This window comes from Macadamia integrifolia, chromosome 10 (genome assembly GCF_013358625.1).
Source record: "Macadamia integrifolia cultivar HAES 741 chromosome 10, SCU_Mint_v3, whole genome shotgun sequence".
NCBI classification, from domain to species: Eukaryota; Viridiplantae; Streptophyta; class Magnoliopsida; order Proteales; family Proteaceae; genus Macadamia; species Macadamia integrifolia.
Window position 1 is genome coordinate 3,888,069 of NC_056566.1, and position 27,165 is coordinate 3,915,233.

The following is a 27,165-nucleotide window of genomic DNA, read 5'->3' on the forward strand; positions in this document are numbered from 1 at the left end:
CCACTCCCCCAGCATGCAATTCCCATATCATAAAATCTCGAAGTGAAGTCTTGGGAATGCACAACTTGCTTCCTTTAAAAAGGAAGCCCTACCGGAGTAGGTAGTCTGAGCGACTGACAAGGTTACCTCCACTCAAGGAAGTGAATGGCTCACTAAAATCTGGACAGATGAGGTACTGGTCCTTGACTCGCTTGAATTCTACAACCTTTGCACTCATGGTCTAGAGCAAAACACTAGCTCGACTCATAGCATTTGTGCGACTGAGGAACATGTTTACTCGGCTTAGTGCATCTGCAACAGTATTCTCGACACTAGTTCTATGTTTGAGTACAAAAGTGTACTCCTGGAGAAACTCGATCCACTTAGCATGTCTCTGGTTTAGTTTCTTTTGGGCACTCAGGTATCTCAGAGCCTGATGGTCAGAGAATAGCATGAATTCTTATGGGAGAAGGTAATGTCGCCAATAGCGTAGTGATTCGACAACCGCATAGAATTCTTTGTCGTATGTGGAATATCGTTGCCTTGCTTCATTAAGCTTCTCATTAAAGTAGGCAACATGGTGTCCTTGCCCTAGGACACCACCTATTCCAATACCAGATGCATCACAATTTACTTCGAAGACCTTAGAAAAATCTGGGAGGCGCAGGATTGGGGCCTCAGTCATAAGCTTTTTAATCTCAGTAAAGGCCTTGGTAGCACTCTTAGTCCATTGAAACTCTTTTTCATGCAATCCGTGATAGGAGACATAATGGAAGTAAACCGGTAAATGAACCTCCTGTAGAAAGTGGGTAAGCTATGAAAACTTCGCACTTCATGGACATTAGTTGGCTCAGGCCGTTCTACAATCGCTCTCACTTTTTCAGGGTCAGCAGGCACTCCTTAGGCTGACACAACAAACCCTAAGAAGATAACTTGATCACTCATGAAGGTGCACTTCTTGAGGTTGACAGAGTTTTTCTTGTAGAAGCACATGAAAAACCTTTTGTAAGTGATCCAAGTGGGAAGACAGGGTCTTACTGTAGATGAGGATGTCCTCAAAGTAAACTACTAAGAACTTGCCGATGAATGGTTGAAGCACTTGATTCATTATTCTCATGAAGGTGCTAGGTGCATTTGACAAGCCAAAAGGCATGACTAACCACTCGAAAAGGCCATCCTTCGTCTTGAAGGCTGTCTTCCACTCATCTCCAGGCCTAACCCGAATTTGGTGGTACCCGCTCTTGAGATCAATCTTCGAGAAGATCGATGAGTTGACCATTATATCCAACATGTCATCAAGCCTAGGGATAGGGAACCTATACTTGATAGTGATCTTATTGATGGCCCTACTATCAATACACATATGTTAGGTGCCATCTTTCTTTGGCGTGAGCAAAGCAAGTGCTGCACACAGGCTAAGGCTCTCCCTAATGAATCCCTTCTGTAATAATTCATCCACTTGCCGCTTGAGTTTGGCGTGCTCTTTGGGATTCATTCGGCAATAGGGTAAGTTCGGGAGAGAGGACCCTGAAACTCAGTCAATAGCGTGCTGGATTTCACGCATAGGCGGTAACTCATCAGGTAGGTCCTCAGGGAATAACCTCTCAAACTTCCTCAACAAGGGCTGTACTTCTCTAGGAGCCTCATTGAATAAGCGTGACCTATCGGTATTACCTGTATGGCAACTAGAGCATAAATCACCCCTGACTCTTGACACTCCTTCAAATTGTTGATTTAAAGTATTGAGTGTTTTGGCGGGGGTGTGTTTGGATGTACTTCCCTTGTGTTCTGGAACCCTTACTTCCTTAGGCGCATTGGGGGTTAGCCTAATCTTCTTTCCTTTGAACTCAAAGACATAGGTGTTAGACTTCTCATAATTGGTGACATCTCGGTCTTATAACCAGGGTCTACCTAGGATGATGTGAGCAACATCCATCTTTAGGACATCACACCACATTCGATCTTCATATCCTGCAAAGTGTAGGGGAACTAGACTTCTCAGATTAACGGGAATGGTGGATTGATCTACCCAGGCAACCTTATGAGGCTTGGGGTGGGGCTCGGGTTTGAGGCCCATTCGAGCAACAGTGCTCTTGGCAACCACATTTATGCAACTCCCGCTGTCTATGGTGACACGACAGTTCTTGCCCTGATGACATGTGTAAGTGATGAAAATATTAGTTCGTCGCTAATCATCGCTACTCCTAGGTTGTGAGACCATGCATCGCACAATACCGAGCTTGAGGTATCCGGCCTCCTCGGCATCCTTGTCAGATATGGTCTCATCTGGTCTATGGTCCTCAAACTCATGGTCCTGAAAGCCCTCTTGGTCACTTTCTTCAAGAGTCTGTTCCCCCACATAAAGGTTTCTGTTGGGGCACTCTATAGGGAAGTGACCATACCCTTGACACTTGAAGCATTGTTGTTGCCCACTGCTCTTGGGTGCTTCTCCCAAGATTCCTTCACACCTATTGTCAAATTGACGTTGTGGTGCAGCAGGGGGCTTTGGGAACCCAGTTGAACCTTAGGGTGGTTTCCTAAAGTGGGACTCCCCAGTTGAAAACTCTTCCTCTGAGAATAAGTTCTCATGGAGGACTCCACCTCAAGGGCTACTCGGAAGGCTTGGGGAACGTCTTGCACCAAGTGGGGTGCCATACGTGACTGGATTTCGGAGTTGAACTCAGTAAGGAATCTAGAAAGTGTTTGCTCAGCGTCCTCCCGAATACGGCTTCTAATTTTCAACTCATTGGACTTGCTCATGTATTTGGTCACAGTCAATTTTCCTTGCCTTAGGGTATTCATGTCATTCAACAATTGTAATCTATAGGTGATAGGCAGGAATTCTCTCTTGAGCCTCTCTTGTATTTCTACCCATGTTGTGATTAGCTCAAGTCCTAGGTTGGCCTCTTGGTACTCTAGGCCTGTGCAGAAGTCCTGGGCGGCCCCGATAAGCTTGAACTTAGCAAATTTGTAGTGGACTTCCTCGAGCATGTCATAAAACTCAAAGTACCTATCCGTCTGCTTAATCCAATCTAGAAGGATCCTCGCATCAATCTGACCATCATAGGTAGGGGCGTTTACCTTAATCATCCGCCTGACATCAAAACCCTATTATAATGCTCATAACCCTCATCATCTCCATATTGAGTATGGTGTCTTGGAGCAGGTTGCCCTCGACCCCTACCCCGACCCCGACCTCTACCACGCCTTGTGCCTAGAAAATTATCCCCTATCTGGTCATAACCATCAGTGTGGTGGTCGTTGTTCTCTATCTCAAGGCTAGAGACTCTTGTCCTAGGTCCAGTGCCTAAGGTACTATGGTCCTGCCATCCGTCTGAGTTTAAGGCATTTGTTTCAAGGGCGGCAAGCCTAGCGGTGACGGTCTGGAGATGAGCAGCCTGTGCTTCCCTATCAGCCCTATTGGCAGTTAATTCGGCTTGGAGGTTGTTTAGGAACTCTTTGTTCCGTTGGAGGACTCTTGTCCATTGCTCTAGCTGAATGGCGGTATTAGGCATGTCCTGGTATGCTCTACCACTACGGGTGGATATAAAGAAAGAGGGTAGCCAAGCTGTGGTTGCCAATAAAGACTCAAGGCCTACTCAAAATCTCCAATTGAGATAGGTGGTTGGCCCTCTCAATCCTAAGGTCAGAAATTTCCCTCTCAAGAATGTGTTTCTGGTGGGAGTAGCATCCAATGCTATTTGGTCCCGCCAAACGAAGGAGAAAGAGGGTATCTTCTAGCCTAAGGTAACACTCCTTTAGTTCAGACTCAACTACGGACAGGTTGTGACGGAGATTAGACCTCAAAAGACAAGACATGTAAACAGTGATAGTGACACCCAATCATAATGAGACCAACCACAAAAACCATGCTCTGATACCAAGATGATGTAGGGAGGGATATAGACAACTAGGTTTCCTACAAGGGGCCAATCCACTAGACAAGGGATACTCAATATGTCCTGAATTGGGTTGGGTTCACAGTTGCTCAACAAAATACAGATTTAACATGCAAGAATATTAGACTAACTAACAGGGCAGCAGCAATCAATACTAGTCTAAGCATGAAAAACACTTAAAGACTACTCAAGTGTCAAATGGGGATATGGGGAAGGGAACATGGCAGCAAATATGTGTTAAGTTTAGCACCAATCAATCAAGACATTAAGCAAGATAAGTAAACCAAACAATGTCCTAAAATCAGCTAATTAATGAAAAGTAAAACAGTAGGAATTTCTTTAGCATAACAGTAAGTAATGGCTTGAAAAACAGAGTATATTTCAGGTTTCAGTGGGGGGGAATAATGAAAATAATAGGTAGCCAATGAGTGTGGATCAGGGGGGGTTTTACTTACCTTCTTGCTGTCCGAAGTCTGAGGAGAAAAAAAGAACTCAAGGTCCTCCAAATTAAAGAGATGCAGTCCAACCTATTTGATAAACGAAAACAGTCCAGATTGGTGGTATAATTCCCAGCAGCAACCCAGTTTGTTGATGATGAATCCAGCAGCAACCCAGGTGGGGCTCATTCAATAGAGATGATCTTCAAGTATTCTGCACATAGGCTGCAACATTGTAGCAGCAGCAGCAGAGGGAAAACAGAAGCAGCGACAGAGAACAAGATTGGGAGGGGGAGGGAGGCGAGAAGAGAGAGAACAGAAAGAGTGAAAGAGATCGAGAAAGGAAAGGGGGGAAAATAGCTAGAGGCGAGAGAGAGAGGAGTCGTGAGACAGGGGTGACAATTTTTTTTTTTTTTTCTTTCATTCAAAAATTCATTAACTAACTCAAACGATGGTCAATAGCGTTACACATATAAAGAATAAAATCTCCAAAAATAAAAAAGAGATATTTAGAAACTCAATCACTTGAAATAATAAACTACCTAATAGACCAATAGAAAGAAGTCCTAGTTTCCTAATTATTTAAAATAGTCAAATAATACTATGAATTAAAGTAAAGTACTAAAATAAAATAAGATTTGGTGGGGTCCACAAGGATCTGCCGATTGGGAGGGAAAAGGGGGGGTTGAACCCAGCGCTGGGAAGGCTGGTTCGACTCCCTCTCTGTCCTTCTTTCTTATATCTTTCCTCCAGCCAAATGGAATGTATATGTGGCTGGGTCTTACGCCTACGCCATTGGTATACGTGGATGTCCCCATCAGGTTGCCTCCTATGTTGACTATTTGCAAGACTTTCGGTAATAAGACTAAAATTTTGTGCCCCAAAGTCTGCTCGATTTGATGGTAACAATGTTCCCTTTGAGGCACTTGCGCCTTTTTCTCCATAAGTTACTCTGGCTCCCGAAGAAAAAAGTATTGTCGGATTCTTTGCCGGGATCGTAGTTGTATGCCTGATCCTTGTCACTTTGAGAATCCTGACTCCTTTTGCAACAGGCCTACCTCCATTGCTCTGACGCTCTTTGCTTTAGACCGTTAGTCCTAACGTATTTAAAATTCTGTCAAATCCTTCCTACTCTGACGTTGACTCCTTCTCATCTTGCTCCTTTGCCTCATCTGAGGAAGACACTTCCTTAATCTGCTATCTCTACGGTTATTCCCACTTTGGCTTTCTTAGACACTTATACCCCTACTGACTACCTTTCCCCCTCTTCCCTCTTCCCTCTTCCCTCTTCCCTCTTCCCTCTTCCCTCTTCTAGCCCCTTCCTTTCCTTTCCTGGTTATTCCTTAGTCCATGCCCCCCATTGGCCCTCCTCCTGACCCGATTGCTGGCCCGAACAACCTTCTTAACCCTCTTTTGTCGGTTCTCGTTGGCCCACCCGACCTGACCACTATTACTCCCCTCGATCGTATCATTCTAACCTAGCAGACCCATTCTCCTAACCCACTTGGCCTTTTCTCGGCCTTGACCCATCACCTTCTGAGGGTGTGTTCTCCTTCGCCTGTCTCCACTGGTACTGCCTTTCTTGGCCTTCACCCAGGATCGAATCTTCCCGCAGGTTCTTCTCACGCCTCGGAAGGCGTCATCACCAATTCTGTGACCATCCGCTCTGAAGTCCATCTTGCTACCCGCTCCCTTGGCCTTCCGCCAGGTCTCCTTGTCGTCAAAATTGCCCCTGCCTACTTGGAAGGTGCTTGTATCACCTTACTGTCTGCTCTCCTCGCACCTGCGATGCCGTCATCATTACTAATTCTGCCGCCTTCTTTGGCCCTTCACTGCCTGGGAGGCTGGGACAGCCGTCGACCTTTTATTAGCTGTCCTCCCGCCTACGCACTATTGTCCTTTGCCGTGGCCTTCTACCAGGGTCTGCTGTGGACCAATCCTCTAGCCTTCAGCATGCATAGGAATTTCTCCCTGTGGTCTCCCACTTGGGCTTGCTGATATCATAGTTGTCAAGGCGTCACTTAGTCGCGATGACTTGGAGTCCAGGAAGTTTGCCTGGGGCCTAAGTGATAGTCGCGTTATTGCACTGCATGTCATCTTGTTATTTCATTTATTTAAGAATTGTTCATAAATAAGCAAATACCCCCTATTTGGATCCAATAAAAATAGTTTAAAAATAGGATTCCAAAAGGATAGAAAGTCAACCCCCAGTCTAAGAACAAAAACTAGATTTTGGTGATAGGAGCAATTTTCAACTTTTAAATGCTGGGATTTTTTCTCAATTATGAAAATTTTATAAATCCTATCATGTTAAAACATTGTATAAACCAAAAGTCTGGTAAAATAATCTTTTGTTTTGATATCGATAAAATTATTTTCATTCAGGTGATTTTAACAACATCCGGGCACTTTAAAATAAGTTTGACTGGAGCATCACTTTATCATTACAACTCAGATTTAAGTAATTTTAGACCTGTTGGAAAGCTGGTTTTATGTTATACCTAATACAAAAAGTCTCATGTAAATATAAAATCATTTGCCTAGTCAAACTTATTATAGAACAAGAGCATTTATCTAAATGTTGACTTTTTATGACTTAATGTTGATTATTTATGATTTGATGTGGTTAAATGTTGATTTTTAATGATTTGATGTGGCTTAATGCTGATTTTTTATGATACAATGTATATGCAGCCTACAAAATAATGTTAGGAAGTAGAGAAAATAAAAAATAACACTTGGTCGCCTTCTTCGCCTTGTTTGCCTTAAGGTTGACGCCTTCTCGCCTAAGCACTTAGACAACCCTCCAACGCCTTTGTTCGCCTTGGCGTCGTGACAACTATGGCTGATATTATTCGGCATGATGCTCACTCGCATGATCCGGCTGCTTTACTATCAATGGAGAATAGGGTTACAACGCTTGTCCTCACATCTCTCAGAATTACTTACAGAGGAAGTAACTCTCGCTACAAATATATAACGAAAAACCCTAATACTGAAAAGTACAAAACTACCCTCAAATAAAAAATTCAAACTGGGGGCTGCACCAGTATTCCTTGGATTAAATTGCAATGGAATATTAGACATCGTACACCAATAGATCCCCTAGCCCTTCACCTTAAGGAATACCACCGTAGGCCCACAGACTCACCCCTTCCCTTCCCCTAGCTCTTCGGAGCTCTTGTTGCCAGCCCCCCTCGTTCCAAATGATTCCTTGGATCATCTAGAATGTCAAAGGGTTTGATTCCTTTGCCAAGTAATCTGCCATTTACTCCCGAATTAAGTCCTCTAAAGCTGTCCTTTGCTTCCTCCTGGAGACTCGAGTTCTTGAGCCCAATGCTCCCTGCATTGCCGCTTCAGTGGCCCCTTCTTAGTCTCTTCTCTCCAACTATGACCATTCCCCTAATGGCCATATCTGGGTCCTTTGGGATACCAATTCTATCCATGTCAATTCTTTTAGCATCACATCCCAAGTCATTTGCCTTTCCCTTTCCTTTACCTTGGCCTTCCCCTTACTTCTTCTCATCATTCATGCCCTCAACCGTGCTCCTGACAGACTTCCTCTAAGGTCTGATCTCCGGTCTTTTCCCCCTACTGTTGATGGTCTCCCTTGGGGCATTGGGTGATGGAGGGCCTTAGGGAAGAAAGGGAAAATCAGAGTAGAGAGGAGGAAAGAGGGGAATCACACACTTCACTAGTGCACAAACTCAACATCTTCATTCAATAATAAAAAAATCACTCTAAGTCTTCCATCGGTTACAACCTATATATAGGAAAATAGGAACATGAAATGAGAAACTTAACTGAAATGGAAACTAGCCTAAACTAGGGAACAACCAATAAAAAGGAAACCAAAGCAAAGGAAATAAATCATAACTCCTACATTCAAATCTAGAAAATAAAAGGCATGAAATAAAATATCAATTAACTACTAATTTTATTTCCAACTCTTGTTGGACCAAAACCCTGGGCTGGATCAGTTCTTCTTGGCTCTTGGCTTTCAAAGCCGGTCATGCTGGTCCAACCAGGTAAGGGCAGCCATATCTGCATCAACTCTCCTCCTCTGAAAAGAACTCGACTCCGTCGAGTTAGGAAAAGGACCAGGGAGACCGTCTGAAGGAATACGCTGAATGAGGAACGATCCTACCATCTTCTTGAGCTTAATTTCAGGGAGATCTTTGGCAGGATGAAACTTCATAGTCTTATTGGCATGCTTGAAAGCATAGGTATTGGCATAGCTACAATGCTGTACTTTCTTGTCAAACAACCAAGGTTGACCAAGAAGGATATGACACACCTTCAGAGGGAGGACGTCACATTGGATTGTATCCTTAAATCCACCAATAGAATATGTGACCAAACACTTATCTGTGATTTTGAGATTAGTGTTGTTCATCCAAGCAACCTTGTAGGGATTTAGATGTGGCTCTGTCTTCAATCCCAGCTTATGAATGACGTCTTCAGAGACAACATTAGTGCAACTACCCCCATCAATGACCAAGGTTAACAACTGGTCATTGCACTTCACACGAGTCTGGAAATACTACTGCGGTGCCAATTTTCTTTGTCAGTGGCTTTCTGAGTGGTCAACACATGACGAATGACATAAAAAGGATGATGGTCTTCATCACTAAAAGTGTCATTGACTTCACTTGGCGCACACTCTTCTCTTAAATCAACTGTCAGAACCAAGTTGCTCTTCGGGAATATATGGTATATGGGAATCCTTATCAATAAAAGCAACCAAACGGCTAGCACATTGAGCACTGATATGTCCAAAACCATTACATTAGTAGCACCGAACTGTAAATTTTGTTGCATTAGAAGGTTTATCTAAACCACGCTGATGGGGTGAGTATGGACGAGGGGCCGTGAAGATGACATTTCAGAAACATGTCGAGGTGGAGAATACGGTCGATTAGGTCGTGAAGAGGCCATAGATGTAGCACTCGCCTGTGGTTTGTTAAATGACCTTTCTTGGGTAGGAGGCTATTGTAGGATGGAACTAGTACCTCGAAGAAAAGTATCTGCAAAATTTCTCCAATTGTATAGGCGTTTCAGACTTTCCTCAATCTAACACGCTACTTGCACGGCGTTTTTCATGGTAGGCAGTCGACTAGATGCAAGGGCGGCACTAAGTTGAGGTTTTGCAAACCATTGCGAAATTGTGCCACTAATACTTCATCCCACTCAAAATCAGAACGAGTGGCCAAATAATAAAATCTCGCAACATATTCTTCAACAGTCAAATTCTCTTGTTTCAACTGTGCAAACCTGAGATGAATGCGTTGCTTGTATTCAGAAGGCAAGAATCTCTGGTTCATGACTTCATGCATTTCAGCCAAAGTAGTGACTAAACCAATGCCTCGGGTTTGGTTTTGTTGCTGTTGCTTGACCCACCAGACTCAGGCTGTGCCTTTCAATTTAGCCTCTGCAAATAAGATCTTTCAGGCCTCAGTCAACCCATACCATCTGAAGAATGTCTCTAAGCTGTGAATCTAGTCAATGTACAATTCTGGATTGTTATCTCCATAAAAATCAAGAACATCCAATTTTGCTGCTCGTTCCGCTCCATCATCATATCGACCAATTCCATATAGTGGTGGAGGTGGTGGTGGTGGTGGTGGTGTATGATGTAGTGGAGGTGGTGGCAGTGGTAGTGACGGATCCAGTGGAGTGGTGTTGGAAGAATCCCCAGACTGGATGAGACTCTTTCCCCTCTCTGTAGCCACCAATCGATCAATAGAAATTTACATAGATTCCATCATTGTCTTAAGAGAGGTGATAATGGTAGTGAGAGCTTCAAGTTTTGCATCAGTTTCTCCCTTATAGGAGTTCAGCTATTGAACAACTTCACTATTGGCTACCATAGTGGAGATAAGCAAAGGATACTCACAGGTAATGGGAGAGCAGTAAATATATGAAGTTTATGATAAGGATGGCAAACTTGTAATTAAAGTGAAATCCTTTAAGTGAGTGGCAGGGTTGCAATTATAAGGATTATCAAATAGAATCACAAGGTAAACACCACACATGTAGTAAAGGGTAGAGTGGGAAACAAGAATAAATAGGGACAAAAGAAAATAAAGTATAAAGTGAGGGGCAAAGTGGGGAAATAGAAGTTTAAAGAAATAAAAAAAAGGAAGAGAAAAGTCTCAGGGTGGGATTTGGGTTACCAACAGAAGAAGAAGACCATTCTTCTTGCGATGGAACCAGCAGCAGGTATGTCTCCACTCTCTCTGTTCTCGTCATCTCTTCTTCTCCTTCTTCTTCTTCTTTTTCTTTCTTCTCGCCTTCTCTTCCTCTTCTTTTGTCTTTTATTTCTTTTCTTTTTTTCCACTCGGAAGAACCCTAAAACGGGGAGGGTTGACTTCGAAGGAGGCCCAATGTGGGAGGTGACTGCAGCAAGAGCTTCGACACAGGTGGGAGTCTTGCATCTCACTCTCTTCGACTTCTCTGCTTCTTTTCTTCTTCTATCTTCTGTTCTCTGTTCTCTGTTCTCTTTTCTCTTTTTTGCTGCTTCTTTTTTTTTTTGATTGGCGGAACCCTATAGAAGGGTTTCGATGGAAGGAAGTCGAGATAAAGAAGGGGGACGTGATGAGATAGAGGGATCAATTCTGTCTAGAGAAGACAATCATTTTTTTTTTTTTTCCTTTTTGGTTCTTAGTCTTGGTCTTGCAGAGACGAGAACAGAAAGAGATGGAAGGAAGAGAGATGGAGGGAGGAAGGGGAATGTGGATCTTTGGCTCTGATACCAAATTGATGGAGGGCCTTAGGGAAGAAAGGGAAAATTAGAGTAGAGAGGGAGAAAGAGGGGAATCACACACTTCACTAGTGCACAAACTCGAACATCTTCATTCAATAATAAAAAATCACTCTAAGTCTTCCATCGGTTACAGCCTATATATAGGAAAATAGGAACATCAAATTAGAAACTTAACTGAAATGGAAACTAGCCTAAACGAGGGAACAACCAATAAAAAGGAAACGAAAGCAACGGAAATAAATCATAATTCCTACATTCAAATCTAGAAAATAAAAGGCATGAAATAAAATACTAAGTAACTACTAATTTTATTTCCAACCCTTATTGGACCAAAACCCTAGGCTAGACCGGTTCTTCTTGGCTCTTGACTTCCAAAGCTAGTCATGCTGGTACAACCAGGTAAGGGCAGCCGTATCCGCATCATTGGGGGGTGGCCTAAATGTGATTTGAGCTTCTCAAGAAAAGCATAAAGGTCTCCCTATAGACCCCATCCATGTTGACAGCTTCAATAACTACATTGATGATCTTGGTATGAACGACCTTAGATGGTCAGGATCCAAGTTCACTTGGCAGAACAGAAGAAGTGGTTCCGAAAGGTTTGCTTGCAAGCTGGATAGAATTCTTGTCAATAAATCCTGGCCTAATTACTTCTCCTCCTCCAATGCCTGCTTTGATCTCCTTGGTATTTCATATCACTCCCCCATCTCCCTCTTTCTCCAACCCATCTCCTCCTTTGGCCTTAAACCATTCAAATTCTTTGAGATGTGGATCCATCATCTAGACTTCCTACCTCTCGTCCGTGAAGCTTGGAATATCCCTGTCCACTCCCCCTCCTCCCCCCTCATTGCCTTCGCCAGGAAGCTCAAGAGCACTAAAGCTGCTCTCATAGCTTGAAATTTCAACATCTTTCGGAACAATCAAAATTAGAAGGAAAGTAAATCATGAGTTGAGGGTTATCAATTCCTACCTCTAGCAAGAACCAGAGGCGGAAACCAGTTGTGGCTTCGAAGATTAGAACTTCTTCCCATAGAGCTCTATTGGGTCTCATATTTTAGGGCAAGGTTCCCAAGTCAGAGGCCTCTTCGATGCAGCTAGGGGTCACCCAAAACAGTAATGGTGTGAGGATCGGATGTCTGAACTCAACTAATGTTAGAACCAAAACCAGAACTGGTTCCAGGTAAGAAAAGACACCTGAGAGGAGGATTTGGAGGTCAATACTACAGGGTTTGGGTAGCCCTAGAGTGGTAATTCACCTAGAAATCCCAGGTCACATCGATGTCCTACTTGAAAGTTTGTAACAATTCTTTAAAAACTGCTAGTACCGTCAGTTACAGGGAAAGGAAAACAGAACTGTGAAGGAGGAGGAGGAGGAGGAGGAGGAGGGGCGGGGGGAAGGAGAGAGAGGATCGCACAAGGGTTGGGGGGGAAGGAGAGGTCACACGACCATTCTGAAGTACTTTCCCGGCACAATCAACAACTCATTCAATCCATTCTTCATATCATGTCCAATAACTCGGGTTACATGCCTTTATTTAAAAATTGAAATTAAAACTTGCCTAATTAAAATCTAAAATTGACATAGCAACTCCTAATTACTTCATAGGTTCTAACTAATGAAATAAAGAAAAAAAATAAAAAAATAAAACTCAAATTTGAAACTCCCTACTTGACTAACTACTACCCAAAATAAAAGATTACATATCTTCCCAAATAAAATAAGTGAATCTTTCCTAAATAAAATAAATCCTAAAAATATCATACTAAACCTGATAATCTAATATGACCCAGTTTGTCTTGGTCAACATTGCCAGACGGGTCAACCCGGTTCAGCCTCGATTCTACATCACAAGTTGCTAGATAAATTTCAGTAGTTGATTAACCAGATCATCGTGAGATGAAGAAACTGAGTGATCACCTCTAGATGATGAAGCAAGATCTGTATCAGTAGATGGTACACCATCCGAGGTGCCTTCAGTTACTGAAGTATTATCTTATTGTTGCTGTGCCCACTGAGAACACTGTCACTTTCTTAAGGATTGGTCTGTTCACCGTCCACTTGGCTGTTATTCACGACCACCATAATTACCACTGCCACGTCCTTCCCTTGAGCCATGATCTCGTCCGTCAATTGCAATGCCATGACCATGAGTACTACTGCCAACAACAAAGGCAGAATTTTCCTTAGAGGAGGAGGAGATATCAGATTTAGCCAGTGAGGGTGACAGAATACGCTGGATACGACAGTAGGCCTCATTCATTGAAGAGACTGTATCACTCTTCACTAACAAGCAATTGGCTCTTGATAGGCTATAAATCAGCATTCAAGCTAGATAGAAATTTTGCCACTTGAAATTCTACACGATGAGTCTTGAATAATTCTAATCATTATTCACCCAAAAAATAATTTAATTCACCCCAAAAAAAAAAATAATTCTAATCATTGGCGAGGGGCTGATTTTCAATAAGTTATTCCCACATGCCTTTGAGGACACTGTACTACTCACCAATGGATTTATCACCTTGCTTGCGGGAGAATTTTTTATTATATAGATCATATATTTGTTATAAATTTTTGTCTTGTTCTTGTCTTCTCAAATACCTTTAGCTGTAGAGTGATAGATAACATTAGCTGCGATGGAAGAATCCTTACTGTTCCACAGTCACACATGGATAGTGTCCTTCTCACGCATCCACTACAGTCTTTAGAATCAGCAGATGGAGGTTCTGATAACGATATTTCAATTTTCCGTTTGCATTGTAGACTTTCACAGCTTAGGCCCAAAAGAGATAATTAGGTGCTCCATTGAGCTTTATAGCAGTTATTTGGACATTGACCATGCGGGCTTTGAGTCCGCTGTTAGAGCACAAGAGAAAAAATTCCAGCAACAAAAATATAGGAGGAAAGCCAAACTCCAATCCAAAAAGTTGAACAAAGGTCACCGCAGCCAACCAATATAAGAGTTGTACGAAATTTAGCTGTGAATCAGAAAAACAGTATAAAGAAGCTAAGAAACCCAAACGGCAGAGTAGGAAAACACTTACTGTACAGAGAGAAATCTCCCTGTAAATCTCATGGAGCTATCATGATCTACTGAGGCAGAAATTTGGAGCATTTCTTTGGCAATACAGAGAGATTTTTTTTGCAAAATTTCACAGCAATGTGCCTTCTGGAACTAGGGTTTCTCAAGAAATTCCTAAAAATTAGATTTGAGAGTCAAAGAACCATGAACCAGCATTCCATATAGGAGAAAACCACCATACATAGTGCAGGAAGTAGATCAGATCACGACACTACCAATAACCTGAACCCAGTGGAGGAGGATCCTGCCACTGCATGGTCTATGGCAGGGTCATAATGTATGCAGCCTTACCCTGCTTTGCAGAGGGACTGTTTCCCCTTGTGCAGATAGCCAGAGAGAAAAACCTTGCGCCAAGAGCCAGGGAGAAAACACATCACTTTAATCTTTATTCAACTGCAAAGCTTGTACAGAATCAACATAAGAAACCCTAGTTTTCATGTTCTAACTAGGGTTTCATTGCACACAGGGAAGCATTGATTTCTGTGTACCACTGGAAGAAGGAGACCATAGAAGAATCTTCAAAATAGGAAAAAAAATAAAATAAAATAAAAATAAAAATAAAAATAAAAAACTGGATCACAGTATTGATTCCTTATTGCTCTGATACCCATGTAACAATATGAAGAATAAGAAATCAGCACATGCACATGTATTAGAGGGGAGAAGAAGATGAGAAGAGGAGAGAAGAGACGAGAAAACCTAGTAGCTCATAATGAGGATAGAATACCCTAACTGTGACTCTCCACCATCTATTTATAAAGCATTAAAAATATATTCACACTACACCCCTTAGCTGCAGTTCACATTATTAACAGCCTTCATTGATGTGAAGTAACAAGGTGGAAGTGAACGGGTTGAAAGAAAGAGGGAAGCCAAAATAACTTTGATTGGACAGTTGAAAAGATATAGCCAAGCGTTTCTAATATGATGGCAGAGGTGGCATTGAGAGATTGGAGTGGCATGGCAAGATTCATGCCGCCATCCCAGGTAGCTTGGATAAGGCCTGGTTTAGTGGAAATCCTATTCATCTTCTGGAAAATGCCGACACTTGCCAGAAAGTTGACCATGTTGCCAGATTAAATGATTTGCAAGAGTATGTCATCATGATTCTATGGAATTGCTTGTGATTAGTTATGAACTGCATCCACTTGTTGCTTAAAATCAACTTGTTCGAGATTAAAGAGAGAGGATATCTATGAGAAAGGTGGTGTGGCATTCTTATAAATGTATGGTGGAGCAGACCAAAATTCTGTTGCCTTGTAGCATTTGAAGAATGCATTTGTTGATAAGATTTAGGTTCTTTTATTTTCTGGGGAATAAGCATCGGCTAACTCTGTGCCAGCAGCCGCTGTAATATGGAGTATGCATCCACTCCTTGTGTTGAAGAACCCTGTCCAATCTGGCCCGGATAGACCTTGCACCTTCTTGGTTACTACACCAAGTTCATTTTCTACCAGTGAAGCCACCATCCACTAGCCCCAGTTGCCATTCTTTCTCCCATGTACAATGGCCAAGACAAGGTTCTGTTGTTCGGGTCTGTTTTCTTTGATTAGCATTCTTTCTTTATATATATATATATATATATGTACTTATGCAGTCATAGCACATAGGTAAGGAATAGAATAGCCTATTTGCATTATTCCTTGTATGAATTACGCTTTATTCGTCAAATTGCTGTGAATCTGATGTAGGTATGATTGTGAAATTAAAGCTCTTCTACAGGCACTGTTGATCACTTGAAAGTATTATTTTCTTTGTATTTCTATGTTCATAAGCTTCCTCCCCCACCCCCCCCTTCTTGGTTAAAAAAAATGTCGCAGGTTACAACCCCTCTGTTGAAATTTATGGCAGAGTTTGTGCTGAACAAAGCTCAACGTTTAACATTTGATTCTTCATCTCCTAATGGCATACTTCTCTTCCGAGAAGTAAGCAAATTAATTGTTGCCTATGGAAGAAGGATTCTATCGCTTCCCAATGCTGCTGATGTTTATGCTTTCAAGTACAAGGGAATATGGATTTGCTTAACCATTCTTTCAAGAGGTATGTTTGTATATCCCCAATTTGAGCTCATTACTTTTGTTGGGAATATGAGAGTTCTTTCTCTGCTAAGTGATTGATGCATCTGCCTGGTGTACATGCCATAGTAGGGTTTGAATAGTATTTGGCATGTTGCATCTATGTAGAAGCATCTGTTAACTACTTGCTAAAGTACCTAATGCACATCATTTTCGATGCTATTTCTTGTCAAGTAGGAGTCTGGCAGTGCTACCATGCTGTGTATTGTTTTATTGCTGAATTCTGTGATCCTCCTAAATAACTGATATAGGACAATTAAAAAGGTTCTCTCGACTAGCTGGATTTTGGGTTTTGGATTTTTTTCATAGGAAATGGGGAAACGTAGATACTTGAGAGATGGGGAATTTTGGGTTTGATGGGATTTAGAAACAAATTCCAAAGCCTCATGAATCAGTATGACTGTTGAAGGATGCATGCAAGAAATTGTGACGAAAGGGAACGAAGTAAACTAGCTGGAAGGAGGAGAGAAGAATAATCTACCGGTAGTGAATGTTCTTTATAATAACTTAAGATGTAAAGATTACAACTATAACAAGGGTTATGTATATCCTTATATAAATTTAAAGCATTAAAGTTTATAGACCCCAAAGGTGTGCCAACAATAGACATAGAAGACTAATTCCTTAATACTTCCTCTCAAGCTGGAACATAGACATCTCTCATGCCCAGCTTGGAACACCCTTGAAGAAACACATTATGAAATAGAGCTTCGTTGGTAAACAATTCACCCAATTGATCAATAGAGCTAACAAAAGGAGTAGAAATCAATTTTCTCATGACAGCATATCGCACAAAATGGCAGGTAACCTTAATATGCTTGGTATGTTCATGAAAAAACCGGAAATAGTAGCAATGTAGATAGCACAAACTGGTTATCCTAGTACATATCAATAGGGTCTGCTAATGGAAAAACCAAGTTCCTGAATACGGGACTTTAACCACATCAATTCAGCCGCAGTATGCGCAATAGCTCCCTATACTTAACCTTAGCACTAGACTGAGCCACTGTCGTCTATTTCTTACTCTATCATGTAACAAGATTGTCGCCAAAAAACTTACAAAGTCGATCTCCATTCATCACCAGCACCAGCCCATTCCATGTTTGAATAACCAACAATATTAATATGATTGGCGTCTATAAATAAGAGCCTTTCCTGGTGTTGATACCTCAAAATATGACGCGCTGCCTCCTTGTGAGTCTGCTTGGGCCTTTCCATAAGCTGTGACTAATAGCACCAACGACAAATGAAATGTTAGGTCCGGTGACACTTAGACAATTATGCTTACCAACCAATATTTTATACCATTGTTGTTGAAGGGGGGAGGCCCTAGAAGACAACAATGAGCCTGTTCCTTAGGGAATCTCCAACCGAACAATGGGGGAGTGAGGTGAGCTTGGAGCTGACATCAAAGTAGATGGCATTCCAAATCTTATCATAGGAGAGAGTTGGATGTCCATCTACGTAGGTTCCGCTCCATCCAAAGGTGGTTGATGGTGGCATAGTTTGCAAGCTTCCCAGCAATGTCACAAATGGTGGGGTCAGGAAATTTTATATCAACCCAAATCCATTCTATACTGAAAGGGAGAAATCTTCTACTAGAAGGCCAACAACAACTGGGGACTCTTTTCTAAATGATGGAGAAGGGGTAAGAGAAGAAAAGATGGTCAACATCTTCTATTCCAACATAGGCAACACGCTGGAGGAACCTGAATGTGACGGTAGATGAGGAAGGACTGCGTAGGGAGGTAGTTGGTAATAGCCCGCCAAGTAGTGAAGCTGTGATGGGGAATGTGACCTTTGAACCAGAAACTTTGCGCTTAAGAACATGGGGGGATTCCTTACGAAGTTCTAGGCAGAGGAGGAGCTGAACAAACTAGAGGGGGAAGGATTCCGGAGAATAAAATCCTCTCTACCTCTCTGGCCAGGGGGAAGGGGGGAGGTTGGCCCAGATGTCAGCTAAAGGGGGAGGGGGAAGAGGAGGGTCCACTCATCATTGAGGTTGATGGAAGAGACAATAACCAAACAATCCAAACCCGAGGAATAGACAATCCTGGGGCTAATGACATGAGTTGGAGGTTTTAATCTACACTCAAAAGCGATTTGAAGGGTGCCATAACTTGGTGATTTATCGGCATTGGCTACTCTAGAGTAGTACACACGATTGTACTATGAGTGGGAGATGGATTACAATCATTATTTCGACTACAGTCGATATTGTGCCTATGTTCAGGCAACACACAACATCATCCTAATTGCTCTTATATCCTAGTTGCTCTTATTTCTGAAGATCCTTTCAAATGAGTTTGAACCACCTCGACACTCTTAATGGTAATAGAGTATTGTTGTAGCTATGGGTTTATGGGTATTCTAGAGTTCTACCAAACATGTCTTTAAGTTCATTAGGGTTATGGTCTATAGTCTTGTAATATTCTCTAAAATATTCCTCTAATATTCTCTAGAATATCCCTTTCTTTCTATAATAAATAGAAGGGCTAGTCTCTGTGAGACATAAGCTCAATTCCCCAATTCAACATGGTATCAGGGCCTTGTAACCCTAAACCCTTTCCTAATCATTTTAACCCTATCGCCGCCATCTAAACCCCTCCCAAAACCAGCAATCACCATTCCCCACCACCGCCACCACCACCACCTAAGCCTCTAGCCGCCGCCAGCAATAGTGACTACATTCGTCGCTACTAGCTTCAGCTCCTCCTTCGTGCGCCACTTCTTCCCTCGGTGGTTGAATGTGATCTTTCCCACAGAGGTTATTCATCCTGTTATCTTTGTGAGATGATGTACCAGAGATATATTCTGTAGTTGTTGAAGACTGGTGCTATTGTCTTAGACCCTTTGGTTTTAATCAACAGCCATGTCTGAAGTTACTACAACATCTTCAAGATCTGACGGGTGGGCCTCTTCATCTATCCCTGCCATCCTCCCTAGTTCCATCAAATTAGATGGGAGCAACTATCGACTGTGGTCTCATTCCTGTTACTTACATATTGGTGCTCGTGGCTTGTCAAGTTATTTTAATGGTGCTACAAAGAAGCTTACTACTGCTGACAAAACCCAAGTCAAATGGGAGACAGACAACTTTCTTGTGATGTCCTACCTCATTAATTCCATCAATCCCACTATTACTCGGAACTATCTCTTACTAGATATTGTTGCCAAGATCTGGAAGGCTGTCAAGGATAGCTATTCACAGGTTGACAATGATACCCAATGTTACGAGCTGAGGAATCAGATTCATGACACTAAACACAAGGAACTGTCTCTTTCCCAATATTATTCTACCCTTAAAGGTATGCGCAAGAGTTAGACTTTTATGATGATACTATTTTTAAATGCGAAGCTGACATTGCTACCATTTCAAAGAAAGAAGATAATATTCGTGTTTATTTATTCGTTGCTGGTCCCAATACCGAGTTTGATCAAACTTAAGGCCAGATTCTGAGTAGGGATCCCTTTCCCACCCTGGATAGGCTTGTTCAAACTGAGGACACTCGCCATACTGCTATGCTTTCTCTAGCTACATAGGATCACTCTACTCTCTACTCTGGTTCAGGGAATCAAACTTGGGAAACTCCACCTAGACCCACAGAGAAGAGGTTGTCAAGTGTGATTATTGTGGAAAGGAATGTCACACGAGGGATAGGTGTTGGAAGTTACATGGTAAACTAGCCTACACCCTGAGTTATGGACATGGACGGTCCAATGCTGTCGTGAATCAGGCTTCTAATGAGACTCCCACGGATTCCTTCGTCTCCAGTGAAGTTCTACTGACCTTGCGCCAACTGATGACCAAGCTTGACTCTGCTTCCTCCTTTGCAGCCTCAGCTACTTCTCTACCAGTTTCCTCTGATCCCGCACCATACACAGGTATTCCATTTGGTGGCCATTGTGCATCGATTGAATCCCCTTCTTGAATTATCGATTCAAGGGCCACTGACCATATGACAAGGTCTCCTAAACAGTTTGATGCTCACTATCCTCTGTTAGGTAACCAAAAATTCCGGTGGCAAATGGGTCTCTTTCCCCTATCTCTGGAAGTTCCATATCTCTCAATCCATTATTATCCTTGTCTTCTGTTATGCATGTCCAAAAGTTTACTCCTAATCTTCTTTCCATTAGCAGCATTACTAGAGATCTTAATTGCAAAGTAACATTCATCAGGGAAATGAGGAAATGAGGGCACTTGAGAAGGACAAAACATGGGAGCTTGTTCAACTTTCATCAGGGAAGAAAACAATTGGCTGCAAATGGATCTTCACTGTGAAACAATTTGCAGTGGATAGTTATAAGGCTAGACTGGTTGCAAGAGGGTTCACTCAGACATATGGCATAGACTATGAGGAAACTTTTGCTCCAGTGGCCAAAATGAACACTGTTAGGATCATCATATCATGTGCTGTCAACCGTCGTTGGGATCTACAACAACTCGATGTGAAGAATGCCTTTCTTCATGGTGAGTTGGAAGATGAGGTATAAATGGATGTGCCTGACTAATGGTGTCTCTACTCAGCAGACTCAGGGCAAGTTGTGCACGTTAAAGCCGGTCATTATATGGGTTGAAGCAATCCCCACAAACCTAGCTTGGACAATTCCACAGGGCAGTGATTGCCATAGGTTATAGACAGAGTAATGCTGATCATACTCTGTTCATCAAGAAGTCAGGGGAGCACATTACTATTCTTATAGTACATGTGGATGACATTTTGATTATGGGCAGTGACACACGTGAGATTGCTCATCTCAAAGCTTACTTGGGAACTGAGTTCGAAATCAAGGACTTGGGGAAGCTCAGATTTTTTTGGGTATTGAAGTAGACTATTCTGCTGAAGGTATCTTTCTATCTCAGAGAAAGTATACTCCTGACCTTCTCTCTGAAACAGGTTACTTGGATGCAAGGCTACTGATACTCCATTAGAGCCTAATTCTCACCTCAAGGAGAAAGGAACCAGTGGACAAGGGAGCTATTAGAGGCTTGTCGGTCGTCTCATCTACCTATCAAATACTCGCTCTGACATTGCATTTGCAATTAGCCTGGTGAGCTAATATATGCCTGATGCACACTCCACTTATTTGGAGGCTGCATATCGCATCTTGGGATAGCTGAAGTCAGTACCTGGACAAGGTGTCCTATTCTCCCCTCATGGCTATCTGCGTGTGGATGCGTTCACTGATGCCAATTGGGATGGCTATCTTGATGATCAAAGATCTACTTCTGGATATTGTGCTATGGTAGGAGGTAATCTTGTTACATAGCAGAACAAAAAGTAAGCAGTGGTTGGGAGATCTACTATGGCTCAAGGTATTTTGTGAACTACTATGGCTTCAGGGTCTGCTTTAGGATTTGTATGTCTCTACCAGTTTACCGATGCCACTATATTGCGGCAATAAGTCTGCGATCACCATAGCTCACAATCCAGTTTAGCATGACCGCACGAAGCATGTAGAGATTGACCATCACTTCATCAAAGAGAAGCTGAAGCGGGGGCATCATATGTATTCCGTTTGTACCTTCTAAGGCTCAGTTAGCTGATATTTTTACTAAGAGTCTCAATATTAAGTTGTTAGCAAGTTGGGCATCTTCGATATGTATGCGCCAACTAAAGGGGGAGGGTTGTAATGGGTTTATGGGTATTCTAGAGTTCTGCCACACAGGTCCATAAGTTCATTAGGGTCTACGGTCTTGTAGTATTCTCTAGAATATTTCTGTAATATTCCCTTGAATATCCGTTTCTCTCTAATATAAATAAAGAGTGCTAGTCTCTGTGAGACATAAGGTCAATTCCCCAATTCAACAACTATTACTACAAGTAAGAACTAAGAACCTCATCATTTATAAAAATTTCAATTCAATGCACTTGTCTCGTTATATGTTGTTCTCCATTTAGTGTTTGTGCATGATACAGTTCTCCATTTTAGTGTTTGTGCATGATGCATGCTAACCATTGTTTATTTATACTGTTTTTTGCTCAAAAGTGTATTTCCATGTGTATCCTAGCCATTTCTATGCATATCTCCGATATGATACCCGAGAACCTGGGCTGCACCCTTACCCTTTCCTTTGGTTTTCTTTAAGGACTCACCACCTTCAAGTTGGCGTGGTCTCAGATAGTTTAAAATCTCATCAAGCTTGTTGGTGCTCTTCACTGTCTCAGTTGGGTGCTTGGCCTTTCTAACTCTGTAAACTGTGCTCTTGGACTGGTGATTTGTTCCTCAAGCTTTCTACAGTCAACCGTTTTTAGGGAGAGTTGAGTCTCAAAATAATTAGTAATCTTCTTTGACTGTTCAAGTGCCACCATCAACTCACGAAGCAACTCATTTGCCTCTCTGAGTTGTTTGGTGACTTTTCTGTTTTTTCTTCTATCTACCTTTAGCTCATCTAGTTGAGTCTCAAACTCATCAGTAATCTTCTTTTCTTCAAAGGCCATAAATAGGGCCTTATTTCCTTCATCTTTGGAATCATATTTAGATTTCAGAGTGGTCATCAGAAGAGTTGGTGCACTTGCTTGCGATGAAACTTCGCTTGGGTTTACCATTTAAAAAAAAATTCTTTCTTCTATCAGTACTTCCTTCAAAGTTGTCTTCATTGTCTTCATTTTTTCCCTTCAATGAACGCTTTGTAGAAAATTGTCCCGGTAAAAAAATTCTTTCTTCTATCACTACTTCCTTCAAAGTTGTCTTCATTGTCTTCATTTTTTCCCTTCAATGAACGCTTTGTAGAAAATTGTCCCACACCTCCATAGTTGAAGGACTTGAAAGGTAACTTACTCTTTTACTTGCCTTTGCCCCTTTTCAATTTTTTGACATAGTTTGCTTCCATCTCATCGTCACTGGTGTTATCCTCAGTCTCTTTCTTTGCTTTTGATTTTTCTGAGTATTGAAAGCTGCTTCCTTATCAGTGGGTTTGATTTTGCCAATCCTCATCTCATATGCAGTTGAAGAGCCATGCATATCATTTATACGTACACGTCCAAGTCTTTTGCCTCTTCAATGGCTGAGGCTTTGGAGTCAGATCTGGGAGGTAAGGATTTGAGCACCTTTTTAACTATCATTGAGTCCCTGATTTCTTCCTCAAATCCTTTGATAGCATTCACAGCCTCATTAATCCTTAACATGTATCCTTCAATCTTCTCCTCCTCTTTCATCTTCAAGCTCACAATTGACCCCGATGAGATAGAAGCTTTTCCTCTTTATCTTGGCATCACCCTCGTGGATACTTCTGAACTTATCCCATATTTCTTTTGAGGCCTTGCAACCCATAACCTTCACTTGTTCACTGTCAACTACCCATTCATTATAGTGCTTTTTTCCCCCCTTTGGATCATACTCAAAACTTTTTCTTCTCAATTACATCTTTGGGAGCTGTAGTAAATGGGGTGTGACACTCATCACTGAGTTCCAGACATCATGCCCCAATGAATTGAGGTACGTCTCCATCCTCAACCTCTAAAGGGCATAATTCGAACCATCCAACAATCGAGCATTGTTGGGTACAAACCCTTCACCTGACGCAATTGCTGTTCACTAGAATCTGCCAAAGCTGATTAAGCTGCTAGCTGGCACTGGGCTCTGATAACAATCGTTGAACACAGTGGCACACTGATAGGAAGGTTAATTAGTGCCCCACAAAAGAATATTCTCACAAGAAGTGTCGATCAATGCCTTGTGATGACGAGTCTTCCACACAGTCACATACACATCACAACATCCACCTCATAAACCACACAATCCAGGTCCACCACATTCACCGCACAAATGCCACACACGACAAGCAAAAGACAACAAAATAAAGCTAACCACAACAAGACAATCACGACACAAGGTCTACATGGTTTGCCTTTGTGGCTACATCCATAGTGCAAATGATTGGTTATGCTACAATCCACATCCAGCCTAGGTATAATGCACAATACAATTTAGTGGCACCCACCACATGGAGCACCAACGCCCAAGTTGTAGCACCCACTACAAGAGAGTACCCACTTTCCTATCAAGATTCAAGCACCCACTTGATAGATGTAATATATATGATAACATGGCAAATACAAATCCCCAATATAAGCCTAAAAACTTATCGAGGTTTGGACAAACACTTATAAGACCATATTAGAGCCAATTTGGAAGTTGGCCCGATTAATGACCAGCTCTGAGAAAGTCATTTGAGGTGGTATGACCATGTTCAACGGAAGCCTAGGGATGAGGAGTGATCTGATTCCAATTGAAGGAGCTTAAACAGCTAGGGGCTGGCCAAAAATGACCATAGGAGAAGTAATGAGGAGACATGCAATGTCTAGGTCTTGTCTTAAGTATGAATTAAGATAGAGCCAATTAGAGGGCAAGGATCCATGGAGTGGACCACATTTAGCTGAGATTTTCTTGATGTACTAGCGCTGGGCTTCTTTCCTTTTACTTTCTTTTTACTTTCTTTTCACTTCTTTTCTCCTACTTTCATTTCCCTTCTTTGTTTTTGCACACATCCATGTAGCCGATCTCAATAAGTTGGGATGAGGCTGAGTTTGTTGCTGTTGTTGCTTTTTGACAAACACCTTACTTGCATTCTCTATTGCTTACAAAAGGGAAACAGTAAACCTTGCATCTCCTTCTTTTCTCTCTTGCTCCCTAAGTTCTTATCAGCACGAGAAAGGCTTCACACTGTCTTCACAAGCATACCGGAACCTTCCTTGTGCCTTCTTCACAAACCCTAGATTTCTGGTGTAGCTTTTCTTCTCAACCCTCGATTGTCTTCTCAAATTCACATCATCAACCTTTTGGATGCTAGGTAGCCTTATAGAGGTCTTGAAGGATGGACTTCTAGGTCACTCTTTGGAGTTTCTCTCTTGAGTGGTTAATCTCCTGTCTATTTTTCATAGGCCCAACAATCACTTAATACCCTTTAATGACTTAGGGTCAAAATGGGCAGCAGTACCTTCAGTCAGACTTGAATACGCTTAGGCTGGTCGACTATCAATAGCTCTCAGTTGACATTGAGGGCTCCCAATGAGCGTTGACCCGAGAGACATGAAATTCGATCTCCTCAGGCCTGCACCGGAAGACTCTGTCGATGATGGAACTCCTCTGTTTGCCCTTGATGAGCCTCGATCGATGGCAACTGAGCGTCGATTGGGCCGTAGTAACGTCAACATTCATTACTGAGTGTCCACCAAAGAGAATTGGAGGTTGATCTTAACTTGGTGCCACAACCTTCAGCCCTCCGCTCCTCAATAGATGCCCTTCTTCCTTTTCAACCTTTGCGACACATAGAAGAGTGTTGCTAAACAAAGTGAATTGGCAACAATTACAATCAACATGCATCACTCTGCACAACTGCCAGACTTCACTCAACAATGGTATCCATGGAAAAGGCTTAGATGCCCAATGTCAAGTGGGGGGGGGGTAGAAACAACATTGACAGCGCTTCAGTCCCTGAAGGTGCTGGAACCTAATGGTCTGGCCTAGGATGGGTAGCTTTTTAGGGGAACAGTATTAGCACATATGCATACCAGCTCAGTTGACCTGCCCTCGTCATTTCACCAATCACTGCAATTGCTAAGTTCCTTTATATATATATATATATATAATATTCTAACCTTGTTCTTGTCCATCTAAGCATCCTCCTGTAAGCTACACTTTTTAAAATAATATTAAGTTGCTTGTTTGTTGCCTAGCATTCTGCATCCTACTGCACTGCTGGTCTTACACGCCCATCTTTTTATCCCTTTGATGGGATGTGGGGTTCATTCAATTCTATGATGAACATCTTTTCGGTCTTCTCTTCCATTTGATTGGACGAAGATAAAAAAAAATACCGAGTTTCCTTCACACCCAGTGACTAGAGAATCTCTTTACTTGGAGGTTCTGGAGCTTGGATGGGACCCTAGGAATAGTGCAAAGGGAACTTTAGACATTCACGTATAGGGGGGGAGGTCATTATGACATTCCCAATGGAAAGAAAAATTTTGCCTTAAAAAATAATGATCACTCTGGGATATCTCTGATCATCATTCATCAATCCCTGGTTTTCTTCTTTCACTAAAATTAACTTTCATATCTGTTTTACCATAGTTTATGTTAGAGCATTTTTTATTCCAAAGCATCTTTCCAATATTCTCCAATGACTTTTGTTAAGATATATATGGGTACCATAGGCGCATTACAGTCCGACCCTGAGGTACTTAGTTTTAGTTGTTCATTTTTTGTTATAATTAATCTAGATAGTCTTCTACTTGTAGTCTAATTAGTTTTCTACCACTGCACAGACTGAATAGTCTTCCAGTCCTTGCAGTATTGTAATTGTGGATGGATTTTATCTATAAATAAATTGTGGGGAGAGGACTGCTGGTTCCATGGACTGTCTCTCTTTTGGTAGTCTCCTGTCTCCTTTCTTCCTCAAGTCTTTTTCTCTCTTCTCCTGGATTGGTAGTACTCATTCAAGTGTCAATGTGTGATCAACCAAAATTTTATTAATCTGCAAACCACACGGATCGTTCCACTTTGTCCTGCATGCGTCTTATCAGCATTGCTTTAACTAATCAAAAGTGGTATCAGCTCAATGATGACCCCATAATGATATATGATTTCCCTTTCTCAAGCATTCTTTACTGAACCCATGGTAATCTGCTATGCGTTACCAGTGGCAAGCAAGCATACACTTTCATTCATTACTGTTGAAACTTGAAAGTGATGTCTTGGATCGTTTTTGTGTTCTTAAGCTTCATTTCTCTGCAAGGTTTCACAAACACAATATTTTGAACAATGAATCCCAGATCTTTAACCTCTAAAGCTTCTTTGTTTTCAATAATTCCTCTTTACCTTTTTTCCTTTCTTTGAATTGGAATGTTGAGGGACTCTATTCCGGCTTAGGATTTTCATTCATGTAGGTCAGCATTGACCCATAAAGTTGATTGCCCTGTCTGG

The 27,165-nt window shown here is 41.9% G+C and overlaps 1 protein-coding gene across 5 annotated transcripts in view; it reads left to right on the forward strand.

Moving 5' to 3' along the window:
• LOC122092106 (exportin-7) overlaps nt 1–27,165 on the forward strand; it is a 67,646-nt gene that overhangs the window by 18,907 nt on the left and 21,574 nt on the right. For all 5 annotated transcript variants that reach the window (XM_042662415.1, XM_042662416.1, XM_042662420.1 and 2 more), the window contains exon 16: nt 15,982–16,201. In XM_042662415.1, coding sequence (XP_042518349.1) covers nt 15,982–16,201 — 220 coding nt within the window. The remainder of the gene's footprint in view (nt 1–15,981; nt 16,202–27,165) is intronic.